The 23,900-nt window shown below is 40.9% G+C and overlaps 1 protein-coding gene across 2 annotated transcripts in view; it reads right to left on the minus strand.

The window, feature by feature from the left end:
- The window catches only part of atad2b (ATPase family AAA domain containing 2B), a 113,776-nt gene that overhangs the window by 51,135 nt on the left and 38,741 nt on the right, over positions 1 to 23,900 (minus strand). Inside the window, exons 21-24 of one of the 2 annotated variants that reach the window (XM_061707243.1) lie at positions 23,355 to 23,548; positions 23,105 to 23,264; positions 19,796 to 19,918; positions 18,056 to 18,184 (exon numbers count right to left, since the gene is read on the minus strand). In XM_061707243.1, the coding sequence (XP_061563227.1) occupies positions 18,056 to 18,184; positions 19,796 to 19,918; positions 23,105 to 23,264; positions 23,355 to 23,548 (606 nt within the window). Of the gene's footprint in view, positions 1 to 18,055; positions 18,185 to 19,795; positions 19,919 to 23,104; positions 23,265 to 23,354; positions 23,552 to 23,900 lie in introns of both variants that reach the window. The other variant, XM_061707241.1, reaches the window with a different exon arrangement.

A 23,900-nucleotide genomic window follows, 5' to 3' on the forward strand; every position in this document is an offset into this window, starting at 1 on the left:
CCAACGATGTATGCCATGCATGCGTGCACGTTCCGGTTCAGGCTACGTTAACGGATAGGTTTTTTTTCCACCATGGTTTTAAAAAACCCATCCGAATGAATGGGGCCATTTGGCATGGATTTTACATTAAACTTTCCTTAAATCACAGCTTCATGAAATTTTAATACGTTGAAGGTCACAGCGTGCCGAGTCAGGGAACATTTGTATGATGTCTCTACGATAATCTGTTGCCTAGCAACAAGCGTCCAAGGTCAAACGGAAATTAAAAAAAAAATGAAAGGTCAAAATCACAAAAACTTAAAAAAATGGCATAATGAGGTTCTAGGCCCCGTTAGTGCCAATCGGGCCGAGTGTTTGAAAGTTTGAACTATGTCTCTACGATAAAGTCCGGCCGAGCAATAAGCGTCTGAATTTTCGCCTTTTTTTTGGCTTTTTGGCATCTAGCGTTGCCACGGTAGCACTTTTGACTGAAAAAAGTAATGCCCATCGAGGCACGATGGAGACGCATCCAACGATATATGCCATGCATGGGTGCATATTGCGGTCCGAGCAGTATTAACAGATTGTTTATTCACATGCTCTCCCATACAAATGCATAGGTTTTTGTTGCCATGGTAACAAGCCCCATAGGATAGAATGGGACAATTTGGCTTTAATATCTCAAAAGCTGTGAAAGCCAGCGTAATGAGACCTCAGTATGTTGTAGTCCACATCAACCTGAGTCTTTTAACGTTGGAACAAAGTCTCTGCGATACCGCGTTGCCGCGCAACAAGCATCCGAAGTTCCGTTAGCATCAAAATGAACAATGTGGAATATCTCAAAAACCGTAATAGCAAGCATGACGAGACTAAAATATGTTGCAGTACAAAGCGTCCCGGGTTTGTCAATGTTGTAATGATGTCTGTACGATAAACCGTTGCCTAGCAACAAGCGTCCAAAATAAAATAGATTTTTTTTTTAAATTGAAAGTTAAATATCGCAAAAACCGTAATAAGTAGCATGATGAAGTTTTATGGTCCCTTAGTGACTATCGGGCCGAGTGTTTGAAAGTTTGAACGATGTCTCTACGATAAAGTTCGGCCGAGCAATAAGCGTGGGAATTTTCGCCTTTTTTTTTGCTTTTTGGCAACTAGCGTTGCCACGGTAACCCCTATTACGGAGAAAAGTAATGCCCATCGAATCACGATGGAGACGCATCCAACCATGTATGCCATGCATGGGTGCACGTTGCGGTTCGGGCCGTATTAACGGACGAAAAAAAGTGCGGAATAAGAATAATAATAATAATAAGAAAAGGGAAACCTTTTCTGGGTACTAATTTACGCCTTCATTTTCATGTTTTTCCTCATTTTTTCGGCCGTGTTTTACTTTTTGGGGATTTTTTTTTTCCACATCAGTGCGGGGTCATGCTGTACACCCGCTGGTGCGCAGTGGGACTTTTGCGACTTTAGCATGCTAGCAGCATTGCCCTTTGGGCCATTCTGGACGATTGCAATATGGTCATGCCACTACTTGGCATGCCCATAATTAAAGCTGCAAGCAGCAATGAACGGGCCCTCGTACTCACGGCCACCGCCCCCCATAAGTATCAGAAATGACACCACCCACGACTTCCTATGTCAAACCATTGAAAAGTTATAGCAGAAAAAAGGGACAACCAATCAGAAAAAGGGGCGGGGCTAATTCAGGCCAATGAAGGTCAAGGACTCCCTACAGAATCTGATGACACCACCCACGACTCTCTATGTCAAACCATTCCAAAGTTATAGCAGAAAATCGGGACAACCAATCAGAAGAAGGGGCGGGGCTAATTAAGGCCAACGAAGCTTAAGGACTCATTACAGAGTCCCATGACACCACCCACGACTTCCTATGTCAAACCATTCAAAAGTTATAGCAGAAAATAGGGACAACCAATCAGAAGAAGGGGCGGGGCTAATTTAAGCCAATGAAGGTCAAGGGCTCCATAAAGAATCTGATGACACCACCCACGACTCTCTATGTCAAACCATTCCAAAGTTATAGCAGAAAATCGGGACAACCAATCAGAAGAAGGGGCGGGGCTAATTAAGGCTAACGAAGCTTAAGGACTCATTACAGAGTCCCATGACACCACACACGACTTCCTATGTCAAACAATTAAAATGTTATAGCAGAAAAAAGGGACAACCAATGACAAGAAGGGGCGGGGCTAATTCAGGCCAATGAAGGTCAAGGACTCCATAAAGAATCTTTTGACACCACCCAGGACTCTCTATGTCAAACCATTCCAAAGTTATAGCAGAAAATCGGGACAACCAATCAGAAGAAGGGGCGGGGCTAATTAAGGCCAACGAAGCTTAAGAACTCATTACAGAGTCCCATGATACCACCCATGACTTCCTATGTCAAACATTCAAAAGTTATAGCAGAAAAAAGGGACAACCAATCAGAAGAAGGGGCGGGGCTAATTAAGGCCAACGAAGCTTAAGGACTCATTACAGAGTCCCATGACACCACCCACAACTCTCTATGTCAAACCATTCAAAAGTTATGGCAGAGAAAAGTATTCTAGGGGGCGCTGTTGAGCCGTTAGGCCACGCCCATTAATGCAAACCATGAAATATCAAATGTATCACCAAGTCTGGCTTGCATGCAAAATTTGGTGACTTTTGGAGAACTATCAAATATGGACCAATCACATGAAGGGGGGGCACGCCTTTTGGCATCTAGCGTCGCCACGGTAACACTTTTGACAGAGAAAAGTAATGCGTGGTGTCGCAGGATGTAGACGCACATTTTGATGTATAACACACCTGGGTGCACGTTACGGTTCGGGCTGAATTAACTGCCGAAGGAATGGCATAAATTTCGCCAAAATGACACAATGTATTCAAAATGGCCGACTTCCTGTTCGGTTTCGGCCATGGCTCCAAGAGACTTTTCTTTAAGTTGTGCCATGATACAGGTGTGTAGCGATTTTCGTGCATGTACGTCAAACCGTATTGTGGGGCTTGAGGCACAAAGTTTTCCGGGGGGCGCTGTTGAGCCATTTTGCCACGCCCATTAATGCAAACCATGAAATATCAAATTTATCGCCAGGCCTGGCTTGCATGCCAAATTTGGTGCCTTTTGGGGAACTATCAAATATGGACCAATCAGATGAAGGGGCGGTGCGCTTGTTGGCATCTAGCGTCGCCACGGTAACACTTTTCAAAGAGAAAAGTAATGCGTGTAGTCGCAGGATGGAGACGCACATTTTGATGTATAATACATCTGGGTTCACGATACGGTTCGGGCTGAATTAACTCTCGAAGGAATGGCATATATTGCTCCAAAATTACACAATTAATTCAGAATGTTCCAAATGGCCGACTTCCTGTTCCGTTTCGGCCATAGCGCCAAGAGACTTTTCTTTAAGTTGCGACATGATACAGGAGTGTACCGATTTTCGTTCATGTACATCAAAGCGTATTATGGGGCTTGAGGCGCAAAGTTTTTTCTGTCTGAACCAACCAGATGAAGGGTCGGCGCGCTTTTTGGCGTCTAGCGTCGCCACGGTAACGCTTTCGAAAGAGAAAAGTAATGCGTGTGGTCGCAGGAGGGAGACGCACATTTTGATGTATAACACACGTGGGTGCACGTTACGGTTCGGGCTGAATTAACTGCCGAAGGAATGGCATAAATTGCGCCAAAGTGACACGATTAATTCAAAATGGCCGACTTCCTGTTCGGTTTCGGGCATGACGCCAAGAGACTTTTCTTTAAGTTGTCCCATGATACAGGTGTGTACCGATTTTCGTGCATGTACGTCAAACCGTATCGTGGGGCTTGAGGCACAAAGTTTTTAAGGGGGCGCTGTTGAGCCATTTTGCCACGCCCATTAATGCAAACCTTTAAATATCAAATTTTTCGCCAGGCCTGACTAGGGTGCAAAATTTGGTGACTTTTTGGGCATGTTAAGGGGGGCAAAAAGGCCTTCACTTTGTCAGGAAAATAATAATAATAATAATTAAAGCTGCAAGCAGCGATGAACGGGCCCTCGCACTCACGGCCACCACCCCCCATAAGCATATGAGAAACGATACCACCCACGACTTCCTATGTCAAACCATTCAAAAGTTATAGCAGAAAAAAGGAACAACCAATTAGAAGAAGGGGCGGGGCTAATTCAGGCCAATGAAGGTCAAGGACTCCATACAGAATCTGATGACACCACCCACGACTCTCTATGTCAAACCATTCCAAAGTTATAGCAGAAAATCGGAACAACCAATCAGAAGAAGGGGCGGGGCTAATTAAGGCCAACAAAGCTTAAGAACTCATTACAGATTCCCATGACCCCACCCACGACTCCCTATGTCAAACCATTCCAAAGTTATAGCAGAAAATCGGGACAACCAATCAGAAGAAGGGGCGGGGCTAATTAAGGCCAACGAAGCTTAAGAACTCATTACAGATTCCCATGACACCACCCACGACTCCCTATGTCAAACCATTCCAAAGTTATAGCAGAAAAAAGGGACAACCAATCAGAAGAAGGGGCGGGGCTAATTCTGGCCAATGAAGGTCAATGACTCATTACAGAGTCCCATGACACCACCCAGGACTCTCTATGTCAAACCATTCCAATGTTATAGCAGAAAATCGGGACAACCAATCAGAAGAAGGGGCGGGGCTAATTAAGGCCAACGAAGCTTAAGGACTCATTACAGAGTCCCATGACACCACCCACAACTTCCTATGTCAAACCATTCAAAAGTTATGGCAGATAAAAGTATTCTAGGGGGCGCTGTTGAGCCGTTAGGCCACGCCCATTAATGCAAACCATGAAATATCAAATTTATCGCCAAGTCTGGCTTGCATGCAAAATTTTGTGACTTTTGGAGAACTATCAAATATGGACCAATCACATGAAGGGGGGGGCGCACCTTTTGGCGTCTAGCGTCGCCACGGTAACACTTTTGAAAGAGAAAAGTAATGCGTGTAGTCGCAGGATGTAGACGCACATTTTGATGTATAACACACCTGGGTGCACGTTACGGTTCGGGCTGAATTAACTGCCGAAGGAATGGCATAAATTTTGCCAAAATGACACAATTTATTCAAAATGGCCGACATCCTGTTCGGTTTCGGCCATGGCTCCAAGAGACTTTTCTTTAAGTTGTGCCATGATACAGGTGTGTAGCGATTTTCGTGCATGTACGTCAAACCGTATTGTGGGGCTTGAGGCACAAAGTTTTCCGGGGGGCGCTGTTGAGCCATTTTGCCACGCCCATTAATGCAAACCATGAAATATCAAATTTATCGCCAGGCCTGGCTTGCATGCCAAATTTGGTGCCTTTTGGGGAACTATCAAATATGGACCAATCAGATGAAGGGGGGGTGCGCTTTTTGGCTTCTAGCGTCGCCACGGTAACACTTTTGAAAGAGAAAAGTAATGCGTGTAGTCGCAGGATGGAGACGCACATTTTGATGTATAACACACCTGGGTTCACGATACGGTTCGGGCTGAATTAACTCTCGAAGGAATGGCATAAATTGCGCCAAAGTGACACGATTAATTCAAAATGGCCGACTTCCTGTTCGGTTTCGGGCATGACTCCAAGAGACTTTTCTTTAAGTTGTGCAATGATACAGGTGTGTACTGATTTTCGTGCATGTAGGTCAAACCGTATCGTGGGGCTTGAGGCACAAAGTTTTCCGGGGGGCGCTGTTGAGCCATTTTGCCCCGCACATTAATGCAAACCATAAAATATCAAATTTTTCGCCAGGCCTGGTTTGCGTGCAAAATTTGGTGACTTTTTGGGCACGTTTAGGGGGGCAAAAAGGCCCTCCTTTCGTCAGAAAAATAATAATAATAATAATAATTAAAGCTGCAAGCAGCGATGAACGGGCCCTCGCACTCACAGCCACCGCCCCCCTTAAGCATAACAGAAACGACACCACCCACGACTTCCTATGTCAAACCATTCAGAAGTTATAGCAGAAAAAAGGGACAACCAATCATAAGAATGGGCGGGGCTAATTCAGGCCAATGAAGGTCAAGGACTCCATACAGAATCTGATGACACCACCAACGACTCTCTATGTCAAACCATTCAAAAGTTATAGCAGAAAATCGGGGCAACGAATCAGAAGAAGGGGCGGGGCTAATTCAGGCCAAAGAAGGTCAAGGACTCATTACAGAGTCCCATGACACCACCCACGACTTCCTATGTCAAACCATTCAAAAGTTATGGCAGATAAAGGTATTCTAGGGGGCGCTGTTGAGCCGTTAGGCCACGCCCATTAATGCAAACCATGAAATATCAAATTTATCGCCAGGCCTGGCTTGCATGCAAAATTTGGTGACTTTTGGAGAACTATCAAATATGGACCTATCACATGAAGGGGGGTCGCGCCTTTTGGCGTCTAGCGTCGCCACGGTTACAGTTTTGAAAGAGAAAAGTAATGCGTGGTGTCGCAGGATGTAGACGCACATTTTGATGTATAACACACCTGGGTGCACGTTACGGTTCGGGCTGAATTAACTGCCGAAGGATTGGCATAAATTTCGCCAAAATGACACAATTTATTCAAAATGGCCGACATCCTGTTTGGTTTCGGCCATGGCTCCAAGAGACTTTTCTTTAAGTTGTGCCATGATACAGGTGTGTAGCGATTTTCGTGCATGTACGTCAAACCGTATTGTGGGGCTTGAGGCACAAAGTTTTCCGAGGGGCGCTGTTGAGCCATTTTGCCACGCCCATTAATGCAAACCATGAAATATCAAATTCATCGCCAGGCCTGGCTTGCATGCCAAATTTGGTGCCTTTTGGGGAACTATCAAATATGGACCAATCAGATGAAGGGGGGGTGTGCTTGTTGGCGTCTAGCGTCGCCACGGTAACACTTTTGAAATAGAAAAGTAATGCGTGTAGTCGCAGGATGGAGACGCACATTTTGATGTATAACACACCTGGGTTCACGATACGGTTCGGGCTGAATTAACTCTCGAAGGAATGGCATAAATTGCGCCAAAGTGACACGATTAATTCAAAATGGCCGACTTCCTGTTCAGTTTCGGGCATGACGCCAAGAGACTTTTCTTTAAGTTGTCCCATGATACAGGTGTGTACCGATTTTCGTGCGTGTACGTCAAACCGTATCGTGGGGCTTGAGGCACAAAGTTTTCAAGGGGGCGCTGTTGAGCCATTTTACCACGCCCATTAATGCAAACCATTAAATATCAAATTTTTCGCCACGCCTGACTTGGGTGCAAAATTTGGTGACTTTTTGGGCATGTTAAGGGGGGCAAAAAGGCCATCACTTTGTCAGAAGAAAAAAAAAAATAATAATAATAATAATAAAAATTCCTGCAAATACAATAGGGCCTTCGCACTGCAAGTGCTCGGGCCCTAATAATAACGCGAAGAATTCCTACAGATACAATAGGGCCTTCGCACTGAAGGTGCTCGGGCCCTAATTAAAGCTGCAAGCAGCGATGAACGGGCCCTCGCACTCACGGCCACCGCCCCCCATAAGCAAATCAGAAAAGACACCACCCACGACTTCCTATGTCAAACCATTCAAAAGTTATAGCAGAAAAAAGGGACAACCAATCAGAAGAAGGGGCGGGGCTAATTCAGGCCAATGAAGGTCAAGGACTCCATAAAGAATCTGATGACACCACCCACGACTCTCTATGTCAAACCATTCAAAAGTACTAGTAGAAAATCGGGACAATCAATCAGAAGAAGGGGCGGGGCTAATTAAGGCCAACGAAGCTTAAGAACTCAGTACAAAGTCCCATGACACCACCCACGACTTCCTATGTCAAACCATTCAAAAGTTATAGCAGAAAAAAGGGACAACCAATCAGAAGAAGGCGTGGCTAATTCTGGCCAATCAAGGTCAAGGACTCCATAAAGAATCTGATGACACCACCCACGACTCTCTATGTCAAACCATTCCAATGTTATAGCAGAAAATCGGGACAACCAATCAGAAGAAGGGGCGGGGCTAATTAAGGCCAACGAAGCTTAAGGACTCATTACAGAGTCCCATGACACCACCCACGACTTCCTATGTCAAACCATTCAAAAGTTATGGCAGATAAAAGTATTCTAGGGGGCGCTGTTGAGCCGTTAGGCCACGCCCATTAATGCAAACCATGAAATATCAAATTTATCGCCAAGTCTGGCTTGCATGCAAAATTTGGTGACTTTTGGAGAACTATCAAATATGGACCAATCACATGAAGGGGGGGCGCGCCTTTTGGCGTCTAGCGTCGCCACGGTAACACTTTTGAAAGAGAAAAGTAATGCGTGGTGTCGCAGGATGTAGACGCACATTTTGATGTATAACACACCTGGGTGCACGTTACGGTTCGGGCTGAATTAACTGCCGAAGGAATGGCATACATTTCGTCAAAATGACACAATTTATTCAAAATGGCCGACATCCTGTTCGGTTTCGGCCATGGCTCCAAGAGACTTTTCTTTAAGTTGTGCCATGATACAGGTGTGTAGCGATTTTCGTGCATGTACGTCAAACCGTATTGTGGGGCTTGAGGCACAAAGTTTTCCGGGGGGCGCTGTTGAGCCGTTAGGCTACGCCCATTAATGCAAACCATGAAATATCACATTTATCCCCAGGCCTGGCTTGCATGCCAAATTTGGTGCCTTTTGGGGAACTATCAAATATGGACCAATCAGATGAAGGGGGGGTGCGCTTGTTGGCGTCTAGCGTCGCCACGGTAACACTTTTCAAAGAGAAAAGTAATGCGTGTAGTCGCAGGATGGAGACGCACATTTTGATGTATAACACATCTGGGTTCACGATACAGTTCGGGCTGAATTAACTCTCGAAGGAATGGCATATATTGCCCCAAAATTACGCAATTAATTCAGAATGTTCAAAATGGCCGACTTCCTGTTGGGTTTTGGCCATGGCGCCAAGAGACTTTTCTTTTAGTTGCGACATGATACAGGAGTGTACCAATTTTCGTTCATGTACGTCAAACCGTATTATGGGGCTTGAGGCGCAAAGTTTTTTCTGTCTGAACCAACCAGATGAAGGGTGGCCGCGCTTTTTGGCGTCTAGCGTCGCCACGGTAACGCTTTTGAAAGAGAAAAGTAATGCGTGTGGTCGCAGGAGGGAGACGCACATTTTGATGTATAACACACCTGGGTGCACGTTACGGTTCGGGCTGAATTAACTGCCGAAGGAATGGCATAATTTGCGCCAAAGTGACAGGATTAATTCAAAATGGCCGACTTCCTGTTCGGTTTCTCGACATGACGCCCAGAGACTTTTCTTTAAGGTGTGACATGATACAGGTGTGTACCGATTTTCGTGCATGTACGTCAAACCGTATCGTGGGGCTTGAGGCACAAAGTTTTCAAGGGGGCGCTGTTGAGCCATTTTGCCACGCCCATTAATGCAACCCATGAAATATCAAATTTTTCGCCAGGCCTGACTTGGGTGCAAAATTTGGTGACTTTTTGGGCATGTTAAGGGGGGCAAAAAGGCCATCACTTTGTCAGAAGAAAAATAATAAGAAGAAGAAAAATTCCTGCAAATACAATAGGGCCTTCGCACTGAAGGTGCTCGGGCCCTAATAATAATAATAAAAATTCCTGCAAATACAATAGGGCCTTCGCACTGCAAGTGCTCGGGCCCTAATAATAATAATAAGATCCTCCCGGATTGAAGTCCAATCTAGGCAGTTATTTTAAGTATCCGAAAATTCTGCCAGTGGACATTCCAGTTATTCATTTAGTACGACTCCCATGAGATGTGAACCAATATAGATGAGTTTATGGTTGAAAGGTTCATATCAGCCAGCCCAACAGTGGTTGTAAGAAAGAGGACCTACATGGGGCTGGAACTAACAATAAACGTAATCTATTGTTGATTGCCAAAATTCACCAATGCAGAATTTAAAAGTTGACTTGTTGTCTAAAACACAAATTGTCACAATCAGCTCTAGCCTGCAGAGGCATTATAGCTTGTCCTGCACAATAAGATGTGCATATGTAGGCCAACTAAAGATGAGAAACGTAAACGGCGAAGAGGGGGGGAAAACCGGCAATAGAAATGGAGGGAGTAAACAAGCAGCGTCGTCAGACAACGGATCTCTTCCAGGATTTCATCTAACCAGTATGAAGCCTGTGATGTACATGGAAGGAACGACAAATATTTAGCTTATTGGATAGTCCAAAGAAAATAGTCAGCCCATGCCAACCTTTTAACTATTTTTTTAATGATTTCAAGGTCGTAGGCAAATTTCCATCAGAAGAGTGCTGTTTCCACAGTTGCTTGAGTCCCGGCATGCTTTCATGTTCTCCGTCATGAGCTCTAGGGTGACAGCCTTGTCCACATCTTGGCGTTACGGCAACAATTAAACATGTTTGATATTTAATCTTTTGTTTTGACTCATACAAACTCTGCAAATAATCATTGAAGCCTTGGTGTCACAATAAAAAAATTAATGAACAACAACAAACACCACTACAAAAAGAACAAAACTACGCAGCTCAATTTTAAGCACACTCACAATTATACAAAAAGAACGTTTTAGGAAAAACAGCTATTGATGTGACTTTCAGATGAATAAAAGCTATTTGTTTGACTTTGGTGTCATAGAGCTGCTGAGTTATATAACTGATCTCTTATCTACACCCAGCAACTGAATCTCCAAATCATCCCTGATTCAAATGCAGACCATAATGCGTAAAGGTGGCCACATCCCTTTGCATCAAGTAGTGCTGAAAGTCCAATAGACAATCTGGGTCTAACAAACAAATCCATAAGTCATTCCAACTAATCAAGCTCTAATGCATCATGTTTTCGCAATTGTTCCAGTCAATTACAACTTATCGGAATGAGGGAGAGAGGGAAACCAACACATTAGGCTTCTTGGCGTTTACCAGCTTCTAATGTTGACTAAAATTGACTAATCGACTGTATTATGGTAAAAACAATAAGAGTAAAACCCCAGGAGGCCCTGTATAATTTTCTGTTTGTAGTCCACATTAAATGCCGGGATGTTGAGCCGCTCTTTGGTGCTGGGGAGAGAGCGAGTAAAAAGAAGTCCCCTTTTTTATCACAGAAAGCACAGCTCCAAGATCCACATAATTGGAATGACAGAATGGCTTTGTGAGAATCCAAAACTGCCAATTACACAGGCATCCAAATAATAGAAAGATATTTCCAGAAAGAAAACAAAATATCAAAACAAGTTGTATTTCTTGTCTGGCATATTAATTAAATGGTCAACCAGCAAAAATGTCACTTTTTGTTCATTTCAATGCTTAAACAGAAAAACAGATTTAAAATAATTAATTATTCGGACATCTCTGCTTTGGCAGAGCTTCTCATTCTTACTGTATTCTGAAAAGGCAACAATCATTTCACTATAATTAAGCGCTTTCAGCAATACAACAATTTCTGTCCAACATGCAAAAGTCTCCCGACATTACCATCTCTTATGTCTTCCTGTTACTTTTCTACTGCCCTAATGTTTCGAAGCATTTAGTCACTAGGCAAACACACATGCACGCACGCAAACGCCCTCATCAACACAGGTGCATTTCTCTCAGGCAAAGGTGTAAGCCATTTATATAAATAGCTGTCTGTATTGCACATACAGCGAATGCCAATCATCATCACTATCACAGGACAAAATCCTGTGAAGACAATCATCCTCACAACCTTGTAAATTGTGCATACTTGGCAAGCTGCAAAAACTATGCAGGTTTATATACTTGGAAATGTACTGTAAACATCCACATACACTCCCCACTCTGAGTAGATGTTCAATCAGCCGTTTTTTTTTGTTTTTTTTTTCTAAATATGACGAAGAAAACAAATCAGATATGAAATAAAAAGTTGAATGTTGTTGCATTCTACAACCTTAAAAAAAAAAATTGAATCATCATTTGCATTTTTTAAACAAGTCTAGATGTGAGAATTAATCTGCAGTTAAAAGTCAATACTTCCAGACTTTACAGTGCTGTTGTACCTGGCAGATTGACAGGAAACATGGCCATAACAAGAAAGCTGTCAGTTGAAATAATGAAAGGATTTTGCAAAACTCATTGAAGAACATAACTCGAAAAAGATGTTGCATTTTTCCCCCCCAGTTGGCTTTGTCTAAAATTGGGAGCTAATACAAACAGACAAGGAAGGCTGCAAAGGGGAAATGTACATGTAGAACAATGAAGATGTCAAAGTGGTATGTATCCCAGTAGTGAGAAAATGCAAAGTAAAAGAAACAGAACAGCAACAAACAAACACTAGTAACAGTCAATGTCTGTGACAGAACTCAGACAAGGCTGAAGGAAATGGGATTTAGATACAAATATGCCATATGTGAAACATCATCACATAAAAAAAGAAAGAAGCACTCAAGGACTGCAGCGGATTTCTGAAAACGCTATTTAATGATTATTCCCCAATAAGACAGGCCAATTTTGTAGACACAAATAACACAATACCAGATATCTTTTGACCTTCTGTATTGAATTACCTTTTTGAAGGAAAAAGCATTTTCATCTCTATTTGGAAAAAAAGTACAATTACATCAATTTTCTTTTATTTTCTTCAATTATATGTTACAAAGCCAGAATTGTTTAGTAACTGAAATAGTTTTGTGTCAAAAACATGCCTTTTCTTATTCTTAAAAAAAAAAAAACAGAAAAAAACAGCCTAATGAACATCCTTCAATAGTAATAATTCCTTATGTTTTGCCTGGGGTTGCACACGGACTGAATCTTCACACAAGAACATGGATGGACAATCCTCTCTTTTTTTTTTCCTCTCAGCGCCTCTTTTTCTGAAGTATCGACTCTTACCTATTGATAAGGTGAATGCCTATCAAACATGCCTTTTTATTCATAAGTTTATATACAGGAAACAAGATCTGCCTATTACTTTTCACAATTTCTTTATTCTGACAACAGACTTTCACTCATATCAAACAAGGTTTAGTAACAATAGCTTATCTACACCGTCCTCCCGAACCTCAAGTCACCAATTCAACATTACTTATAGAGGCCCCAAGGTCTGGTCTGACTTAAACTCTTCACTGAGGTCCACCTCCTCCCAATGCATTTTCAAAAAAAACCTAAAGGAATTTTTACTTTCCACAGGAACCTAATTTTACTTTCTCTACTCGACCTTTAATTTTATCGACCTTTAATTATATATTCTTTCTCATTGTTCTGCTTTTGTCACATTTTTTGTTCTTTCTTTGTGTTTTTTACTATTAGTTGTTTCAAGTACTTGAATTCCTGTTGCTATTGATCTTCGTCTTTTGTTGTTGTTTAGCCCATGCATGCTGTCTGCTTGTCCTTTGTTTTGTTTTTTTTGACAGGGGTGGAACCTTGTAGTTCGCTATAGAACTTCGTTCCCTCCTTGCGCAGTGCTTCATGCATCTTTTTGTGCTAAATTAATAAACTCAAACTCAAACTCTCACACCCAAACCCATGCAAGATAGCAAAGGGCCAGAAGAATCTGCATTAATTTCATCTGTGCCCAAACCAATGGCATCAGTGGGGAGCTTTCCATTGATTTTGTTTGAGGTAGGTTTTACCAGGATGTTGAAAGTTCACAACTCATTATAATTGTTTTCCATAAAAGCCAAGAAGCAGTTTGAAAAAGTACACTGTCCAATTCTAATAACATCAGTGCGTCTGCATGAGACAAGATTTATTTATTTATTATTTTACAATTTGGGCTCTTAAAAAGCAGAGAAAATACTGCCATCCTCAGAATAAGATGAGTCATGGTCTCTGGTCTGTGTAAGATGCAGTTAAAAAGTGTTGAAATGTGCAATTTGTTTTTCTGATATAAAACTATTACAGAAACTAAGTTATCGACATTGAATAACGAAATCCAATGCTGCAAAAACATGGAACAAGATATTCAGACTCTCATAATACAATATCAAGGAGGAAATCCTAAATCATTTGGTAGCTCAACAACAACCCTAAACTAATAAGCAAAGTCATAAAGAAGCATCCTTAGTGACAAAATCAACAGGGATTCCTGGCAGATAAGGCCGAGCAACATAAAATGAGTCTGAGATTACATGAAGAGGCGAAAGTAACTGAGACAGCATAAATCCATGGAGGAACCAAGGCAAGACAGGATTTGTACTGAGGGATTGGATACATGGGGAAACAAAGAAAAATGGTGGAACGTGTGGGCAAGAGTGTAAACAAGATTAGAAAAGGGAAATTCCCCCCCACACAGATACCTTATCTGGATGTTAAAAGGGTTTAAATCATTTGGAGCAAGAGATGTGTGCACTGTGACATGAACTGACCAGTATTTTATTTCCATATGCTTTTCAAGTAAAATATATTGAAATGTTGTGTGAAATAACATGCCTTGAGGCTAAACCTTAAAAAAAACAAGTGCTTTACAACTGCTGCAGGTAAAAAAAAAAAAAAAAAAATGTAAAAAAGAGGAAATATGGAAATTAGCCATCATGCAATACACATTGGCCTCAAGGTAAAAGTCCATCCTTTAGTGGGGGCAGAAGGTCTAATGTCCATTTAAACCAAAAAGATCCATATTAGAAATTTAAGTTAATAGAATTTGTCTTCTTTGCATTAATGTATTTTTTTTTTTTTAATAGTCATACTGTCGAATCAATTTCCGTTCCTTTGTGCACTGTGGGCACAAAGCACATCACAAGCTGTCCTTTTGTCATGAGCAAATCCAGGCACCGCTTTTATTCAGCAACTACTTTAGCCGGAGGTAAAAATGAGTCTTTATTATGACTTTATATTTCGAACCAAGGTCTTCTGATAGACTGACATCAGTAACCAGAAGAGAAGCCATCTGTTTACTATGATGAGGGTTATTAGGCGGGGAGGGGGTGCAGGACGCACCAGTGTTCCATCTAAATGAAAGTGGCCGAGCGGCTGCTGCCTTGAGCATACTAAACTGTGATATGGAGGACACATTATGCAGTCTCTGTGTCATACAACCATTTCAACAGCTGATGTGGACTTTTCAGTGACAATGGATAAACACTGATGAACCATCATGCCACATATGATTGAGCAAGACATTTAAAGAAAGTAATGTATGCACACACACACGCCAACCTTATCAACCACATATCCATCATCACATGGCTTATGATTGTCAGAAACCGATTCAGCTTGCCAAGCATCACAAGTGACTAAGTAAACCACAAGGCTTAATTATAAATGAAAGGAAGGCACTCTGTATGAACCAGATCCGTGTGGTGATGCACTACCAGTGAACCCAGGCCTATAATGGTAATGGGCTTTGGGTTTTCAGCTCCCCCTGGGATGGAGTGAGAGAAATGGGGGAGGGGAAGAAAGGAAGACAGGCCAGGAGAAGTAAGCTGAGAAACCATAACAGAGCTACCCATGCAAGCTAATGGACAACCACCCTTCCTCATACCTTGTGCACCATCAGCAACAAACTCTGACATCTCCTAACCTAAAGTGACCCGGCAGCTGCTCCCGCCATCTGCACCTGGGCAACTGGGCTCATTCACTGCTTTTAACACCTGAATCAGAAATAACCCCAGCCCTCAAAAAGCCTTCCAAGCAGCCTTGCACCTCGGCACCGAAAAGTGCATCTCATACCTGCAACCACTTGGTTATATCCAGTACTGGAGTTGAGGGGGGATGAGGGGGGATGGCATCCCCCCTGAAATAAATACAGTCAAAATCATCCCCCCTGTAAAACTGCCATCCCCCCTTTCCATCCCTTATGTCATTTGAATGTGGTATTACTGCTATTTCAACATTTAGAGTCATCACCAGAAAAATAACACCAGAAAAATTACTTATTTGACAATTTTCACCTGTTTCAAGTCAATTTTCACTTGAAATAAGTAGGAAAATCTGCCAGTGGGACAAGATTTATCTTCTTATTACAAGCAAAAAAATATTGTTGACTGGCAGATTTTTCTACTTATTTCAAGTAAAAATCTATTTGAAACCGGTGAAAATTGTTGTTTTTTCCAGTGATGAGTCTTGTTTTAAGTGTAATGAGATTTTTTTTACTAAAATGAGACATTTTAACTAGAAATAAGACGAATATTCTTGTTAAGATTTGAAGTTTTTGCAGTGATCCATTTTACTTATCCTGTGAAGGACAGAGTCATATTGATAAGTTCAGAAAACAGTTTTTTATTGTTGTGTTTTGATGTATTTGATGTAAGCCCAGTGGATGTTTAAAGCTTACAGAAGGCTGCATTTAACTGCTGCTATGTCATTCCTGCAGTATTTCTGCAGGTGTTTTGGTCACTGCTATTATTTGTAATATATTATATTATTTGTAATCAGCACAAATTATCTGCCCCCATATGATCAAATCCACCACCCCCCTGATTTTTTTTTACAACTCGAGTACTGGTTATATCTGAATGTCGCAGGCAATTCTCAACTCTAGGCAAAAGGGAAAGAGGTAGGGAAAGGTGGCCCAGATAAAAGCCTAATACAACTGCAGGTAGCGAAGCATCTCTAGATAGGCTCCCATCCGCAGGTAATGATCTAGGATAACCGCACCCTTCATGTGTCCTGACCTTCCATGGAAAATAAAAATGTAAAAGTCGCCAGCCATGGAAGGACCCAGCTGTGGTGGTGCCCTTTTTACTGTTTACTCCATTAGTACCACGATGGAGATTGAAATCTTGGTGACCTGATGTGCTGTTATGAGGCCGAGTCATATCTCAAGACATAACTGACTTTGTGATCAATTAGCCTAATAGTTTTCCTAGTTATGATGCTCCTGCTGAGAACTAGCTGGCTATGTCACGAATAATCATCCGCGTTACAAATAATTACCCCTCTGGTGGAAGCTGATAACACTTCCATATGCTTCTAAATTGGCGGTCCGCATCTGTGACATTTGGCTTTGCAGATAACGACTACTGTTAAAAGCAGCACATGAAGGTCAACCCAAACACTGACTGTCAGCCTTAAACATTTAAACACACAACAGGTCTCAGCAAGTAAATTGCAATTCTTTATTTGTGTTTGTTTCATACCAACAAAGATGTAACTAGTGAAATTATCTTACATTTTTGGCCATTATAACCACTACCACAATATTCTACTAAGTTGTACTCCAACTGACTTTCTCTGATAATATACAATAGTAGGAATACAGTACATACATGTAATCATATCACATGATATGACCATGATGTGAATAAGTGCTGGTAACACCACGATATTAATTATACCAGGTGTAGTGTTCGATGAGTGTACATACTACAACTAAAACACTAAATAATGACGATCGAAGAGGTGAAATGTTAGTTTTTTATTGACCGAATGACTTCTGGGGTGATTTCTTTTCCCTTAGAAAACATTCGGTTTACCCAACCTGGAGGGGTGCCAATAGTGACACTCTCATGGGAGACAAGCACCATCTAGTGCTGATGCTTTGTACTGCAGACACACAAACAAACTGAATTTTGCCTACAGAAGAAAAGGGGGCATTTTAAAAACCGCTTAATGTTTGAGCAAAGAAATGTGTTGTCATATCTTGCCTATAAAGTAATGATGAATCAGTTTTGGGAACTGCCTTGGCATCAGTACACAAACAATGTTGGGTTTTTTTAACCCCTCAACCAGCATGGTCTACCTCAAGATTCCCAGACCTAGCTATAGCTTTACACCTCTCATGCACCTTCCTTAGCTCATAACTACCCTTGTCCAAGTGAAACCTATAGGGCTTTGACTGCATGCAAAACCACTTTGCTCTGATTTGTTCAGCTGGTACCCTCATTACTCTGTCCCCAGCCCATCCTTGGTCCTCCATTCACCCCGCGGCACCTGCTGTTTACCACAGGTGGGCATGTAATTACTCTATGGCATGGCCATGTTCTCAGTGATTAGGAGAGAGCAGCCTTATTAATCAGGCTGGTCACCATGTTGTTTCTCCTCTGCTGGGAAATATATATCTGAACATGCAGGTTTGTGGCATCACATACAATAAATCTGCTGTTGAACCTGATTCATGTGGACATGGATGTCCACCTTAAAGTTTCAGCAGTTCAGTTTCATTAGTAAAAGACTGTATACTCACTAGTGGCACATTGCTTCTCAGTGGCTTCTCCATGAGTGGCTCTCCTGCGCTGCTCCTCTCCTGCACTGTGGTACTTTCGAGTTGGTAAAGTACTCGAAGCATCTCTCAGCTCACCTGGTGACTGGAGGTCTGCAGTGCCAAAAGAGGATGAGTTACAGGCAACAGACAAAACACTGTTTTTTTATGTGCAGTTTTGGATGTGCAAATGTGGAAAAACACCTTTGAAACACATCACTGCTTGAAAAGAATAGGAAGGTGCTTTGGTATGTATAACGCAAAGATGACCAAAACCATGGAAGAAAAATGTGCACATCATCCAGCACGCATACCAATATAACAACTAAAGGATAGTGAAATGAATTGATGGGAAGGAAAAATATCTGGAATCTCGTATTTTTTGTTGTTGTTTTTATTACAATCGATTTTTATTACGATTTCTGATCTAGAATAAAACCTAAAACACCCTCAGGTGCAAGTTTTCAATAATCCTGCAACCAGGTACCACATAGCCCTGAGCTAATAGATAGTTTTACCTCAGCACCTTGACTGGCAGACGAAATATTTACACAGCGGTATTACACCACTTAGGAAGAATAATGTGAGTGACGAGTAAAAACTGCTCTCTCTTTGATACATTTACATAAATTAAATTCAAATCAAGTTTTATTGTTGGATACATGCTACAGTTGGAGTAATGGAGAGGATGCTTTACAATTGTTGATGTTGAGGAGTCAGGCCTTCACTGCTCGTCACTGCTAGTTTTCAAAACCAAACTTGGGCATTCCTGTGTAACGTTCTTATTGTATTTTAAGACCTTCTCCACAGGTTCTTTTATCTCCATGTACGATTGTAAAAAGTTTTGTGCAAGGAAAGTTTCTGGCTTGACTTAACTTGGCATGTAAAGAATAATAATTTTTAAAGTAAAAAGTTTCCGTCTAACTTATACATGAGCCTGCAGAGGGCGATATACGAGTGCAACATGCTGAGTGAAAAGGAATATGTTAAGCGACCAAAACAAAATGAAAATTTTCCAATTATGTATTTGTATCTTTGTACTTAGTATTTGACAACTTTCATAAAAGCCTATATCTAATTTGTCATTTAAATACATCTCATGTGCGCCTTTGTCTGCATAAACTTCTTTTAGATTTGCCCTGCATCCACCAGCATTGCTTGTGGCGGTTTGGTCAGTGTACAAATACAGAGCATCAGGCAGACGGCTCGCACACAAGACAGGGTTCTTAAAGTCTAGAGCTTCAGGCATTGCTTTGCGTGTCCACCACTTACTCTGGACCAAAAGCAGACGTGTTACTTTGTACTACACAGCTAGTTTAAAGATTTTTTTCTCTCCGTAAAAACAAGTTTGTATTCTCTGAAAAAAAAAAAATCCATCAAAAAAGGTACAAGGAAAAAAAAAGAAAACAGAGGACGAGTGCAGGCGGGAAAGTACAGAGTCAACATAAACTGGATTGGGCTCATTTTTCAAGTAAGCGAGTATTCTCCCAAAATATCTAAGCATTTAGATAAATTGTATTTCACCGCAGTCTGCTGAGCCAACAATATTATGAAAACATTCCCCTTTGTAGATACAAACACTGTAGAAAAAAATGGTGCAAATCCAGTGACACTTATTAAGTATCTTGCAAAACTATGCTTTTTAGTTATAAAACTCAGAACCAGTTCCAGATGTCTGGCCGGTAGGGGTTTTTTTTTCACTAGTCTTAAAAATGCAGTTCTTACCCCTCTTTCTGCGCGCTTCCTTGATCTCTTCACACATCCGGTCGAACTCAGGATCCAACTCAGCAGCAAACATAGCATGAGCAGTGTCCTTTAAGCTGCAGGCTTTGTGTCTTATCACTTTGTCTGTGAAAAAAGGGGACATTGGCAGGCAATGTTAATGTTTTATGTGAATTTAAAACGCATGCACAGATGCTCTGCATTATGCAGAATCTTTGTGACAAAAGTGGACGTGTTTTTCCTCTCCTCCAACCATCAAGGCATGTTCTCCACACCATATTGTGCATCTAAGAAAACTAATCAATTACAAGTCCATCCCATTCCAGTGAAGGTGTGAAAACTGGGATATTAGCCGTATTTTTCTTGGTGTTTTTTTTTTGATAAGAGGATATAAATAGCTTCAATAAAAGACTAGCTGGCAAGTCGAATACATATACTTTTAAAAACATACATCAAGAGCTTATCACCGTTCCAGCCATTGAAGAAATACGGTGAGAGATATGCACAAACACAACCCACTCTAGGGAAACATTTGAAATGTAGCTTCATTATCTGTACTCTTCTAAAACTTGCATGATTCTCAATACACAAGCCACAGCATAATTAAAACTTCTTTTTTTCCCCCTATCTTTAAATCCATGGAGAAAAAATAAAATACTTAGCTGCAGACACAAGCTAAAGGCCTAGCCGCTGTAAACAGACAGTTTCCCATTACAGCGGGCAGCGGGAGAACAGTTCAGGCATAGAGGGCAGGAAGGTCACAATCTGCCAACTTCTGCAGTCTAATTGGAAGATGTCTTCTTAATTGCGAAAGAGGCAATTCGTGCATTTTCTTGACAGAGCACTTGTCTTAATGTGTGTGCATGCCAAGTACATTTTAGGAGCAAAAATGTGTTTGCAGGATGTTTTAAGGGGCAGGTAGGATGCTCAGAGTTGATCAGAAGCTGGAACAGACAACAACACGCAGCCAAACGGCACTGCTCCTTATGTGCCCCTCCTCAGATAAAGGATCATTACTGCCACCTTCATAAAAGTGGCCAAAGAGGATTTGTGACACTGAGCCACACTGTGAAGTACAACATTTACCACCTTTCAAGAACCAAGTTATCATCTATTAATGTGGCGAAATAAAGGACTAGATAAAACAACATTACTCTACATAGGAATTCGAAAAAGAAAAAAAAAAAAAAAAGGTTAGCACAAAGTATAAAAAGAAATTGAGCACTGAGGGCTAATGAGGGTTTTTTCCTCCTCTCACCCTTGCACTCCGAGTGTCTCCAACTTGCCCAGAAAATATAATTGTGTCCAGGCCATGTTCCCTGGACCAAGGTGAACAGGGAAGAGGCTTCGTTAGTCTTTGTTTTAAAACAACCTAATTGCAATTTCACCATTTAGTTTTTCATTTGTAGACCTTGCATTAAAACATTTTTTTAAAATGGGCTCTCGCCTGCAGTGACATAGATAGAATTTATTAATTTTGGTTGAGAATTTTCTCCTATTAGTCTCAGGTAGTTGTGTTCTTGCATGTAAAATGAAGCCGCTTACCATACAAGGCCAGGCATAAAATCATCATTAACTGAGATGTCTGAAGCAAGAAATTATATTATATAACCAAAGCATTATCCTATGAAAAGTATTAAATCTTATTGGGATTGTAACCTTATAGCAAACAACCTTTCTTCTGTGCACCAAACTCTTCCTCAGTTATCCCCATTGTTTTATGCCACACACTTTTCTTCACCCTTCAATATTTCCTGCCCTGCAGTTCATATACATCTAAAGTATTTGTAAATTGCAGGAAATGGCACAACTCTTGTTAGTTCCAGACAAAGTATATTTTATGCCAAGAAAATGGTGCACAGTTAGGAACAAAGATGGGGCAAAAACTAATTTGCATTGTAATGTAATTAAATGTTCACGTATATGCAGCCTTCTAAAGCTACAAAGCATAAATTACACTGTTAAAATGTTATTTTTAGTGGAGCGATTTCACACTGTAATTCATCTGAATTCTAAAAAAAGAAAGAAAAAAAAAGTTACACTACTTTGGGGCAGCCCTCAGTCATCAAATGTTAGGTCCAGATGCATTTAATCAAGCTACGTTGGTCTAATGGAAAATTGATTGATTTTCAAAAATACGCGTGTTACAACCAAAAACGTAATAAAGCCAATAGTGTAATAATGTGCCAATAATGTAATAAAACTTTTGAGTCAATAATGTAATAACTTTTTGCCGATGATGTACCGTATTTTCTGGACTATAAGCCGCACCTGTATATAAGCCGCATCCGCTCTATTTTTTAAAAAACAATAAAAAAAAGATATACAAGCCGCACCTGTATATAAGCCGCATCCGCTCTATTTAAAAAAAAAAAGATATGCAAGCCGCAGATATTTATGTTGTTAGATTAGATATTTACTACATTTACAGAAGGATTTTGAACTGTAAATGATGTACATGTTTGTACCTAAATAGATCCTTTCCTAACAGTGTCTTTTAACACGGCAGCAACTTTGCTGATTAAAACGGGACAGAACCAAGAGAAAATAACCAGTATTTATTTATCTATTTATCTGTTTGAAATCTGCTTCTACCTACTTCTATCTGCTAAAGGAGAAGTAGAATATTCTTCTTTGCATTTATTTTGTCTTAGTTTTGATTCTAATTCCGGTTTAAGCACCCCAAGCGGTGGAAGAAAAATCCACAGAATAGCTGCACCTTTGTATAAGCTGCATGGTTGAAAACCTATGAAAAAAGTAGCGGCTTATAGTCCAGAAAATACGGTAATAATTTTGTAATAATTTTGTAATACCAGGCCAATAACGTAATAACCAGCCAATAATGTAATGCCTTATTACATTATCGGCAAAAAGTTATTACGTTATTGGCTCAAAAGTTTTATTACATTATTGGCACATTATTACACTATTGGCCTTATTACATTTGAAATGGCCAAAATTATTACGTTATTGGCAGTTATTACGTTATTGGCAGTTATTACGTTTTTGGTTGTAACATACGTGCTCATATTTTTTTGGGCGACCCAACTTTAGCAAATTGTCACCCATATTATACAATAAGACACTGCATAAATTTTCCCTCAAAGCTTCACGCACACCACTAAATATTCATAGTCAACTTTAAAAGGTATCAAAAATCAAACTCTAAAATCCTAAGGGAAATGTTAATCAAAAGCTATAGTTTTTCTTCCGATTCTTATTAACATGAATGTACTGCACATGAAGGGCTGTAGACTTATGAACACTAGCTTGCATATCTATTCAGAAGCTGTCAAGTATTGTGGTCCTCACCTCCAGGATCCTTGTCAGGATTGTATTCTAAAGCGTTACTGCAAATGAGGTCGATGTCCACCAGAAAATCCTTGACTGCCAAATACTTGTGGGTGTCAATCTTTGTCATGACAGTGGATAGGTCCATGGGCTGCCTAATCACCTCCAGGTAGTCTGACACCTGACACAGAAATACAGAAGGTTAAAAAGGCCTGAAATTTGTTCTGTCAAGCTGTTAACAAGAATAGATGCTGCCATGAATCCGTCCAACCTCTTCGATGTCAACTGGCTTGCTAAAGATGCTGAAACGTTTGTCAGTGGCCAGGCGCTTGGTCACGTCCCTGAGAAAGAGTCTGAGCTCCCGTAATGTGTTGTCCTCCTGTTCGGCCAGGCGGCGCTGTTCCTCTGCCGACAGGACTCTAGAACCTGGAGCATCTGCAACTGGCAGCACCTCCTCACACTTCTCTGCTGGGAGAAAAGCAAGGATTTTCACAATTTACACAAAGCGACATACAACAGGCCAATATCTAAAACACCAATACAAGACAGTAGGGCTGGGCGATATATCGAGATTTTAATATATATCGATATATTTTCAAACGCGATATGGTAAGAGACAATATCGTTTATATCGATTTGAAAAAAATAAAAAATATATATATATATATATATATATTTATTTTTATTTTTTTTTATGATTTTGATATAGCTTATTTTGTGACGAATTTGCTTGAATGTTTTATTTGAGATTTGCACAAATGTTTTGTTATTTGCACAACTGTCAACCTCAGTGGAAAAGTCTGCCTGTTACTGTCTA

This window comes from Cololabis saira, chromosome 18 (genome assembly GCF_033807715.1).
Source record: "Cololabis saira isolate AMF1-May2022 chromosome 18, fColSai1.1, whole genome shotgun sequence".
Lineage (NCBI taxonomy): Eukaryota > Metazoa > Chordata > Actinopteri > Beloniformes > Belonidae > Cololabis > Cololabis saira.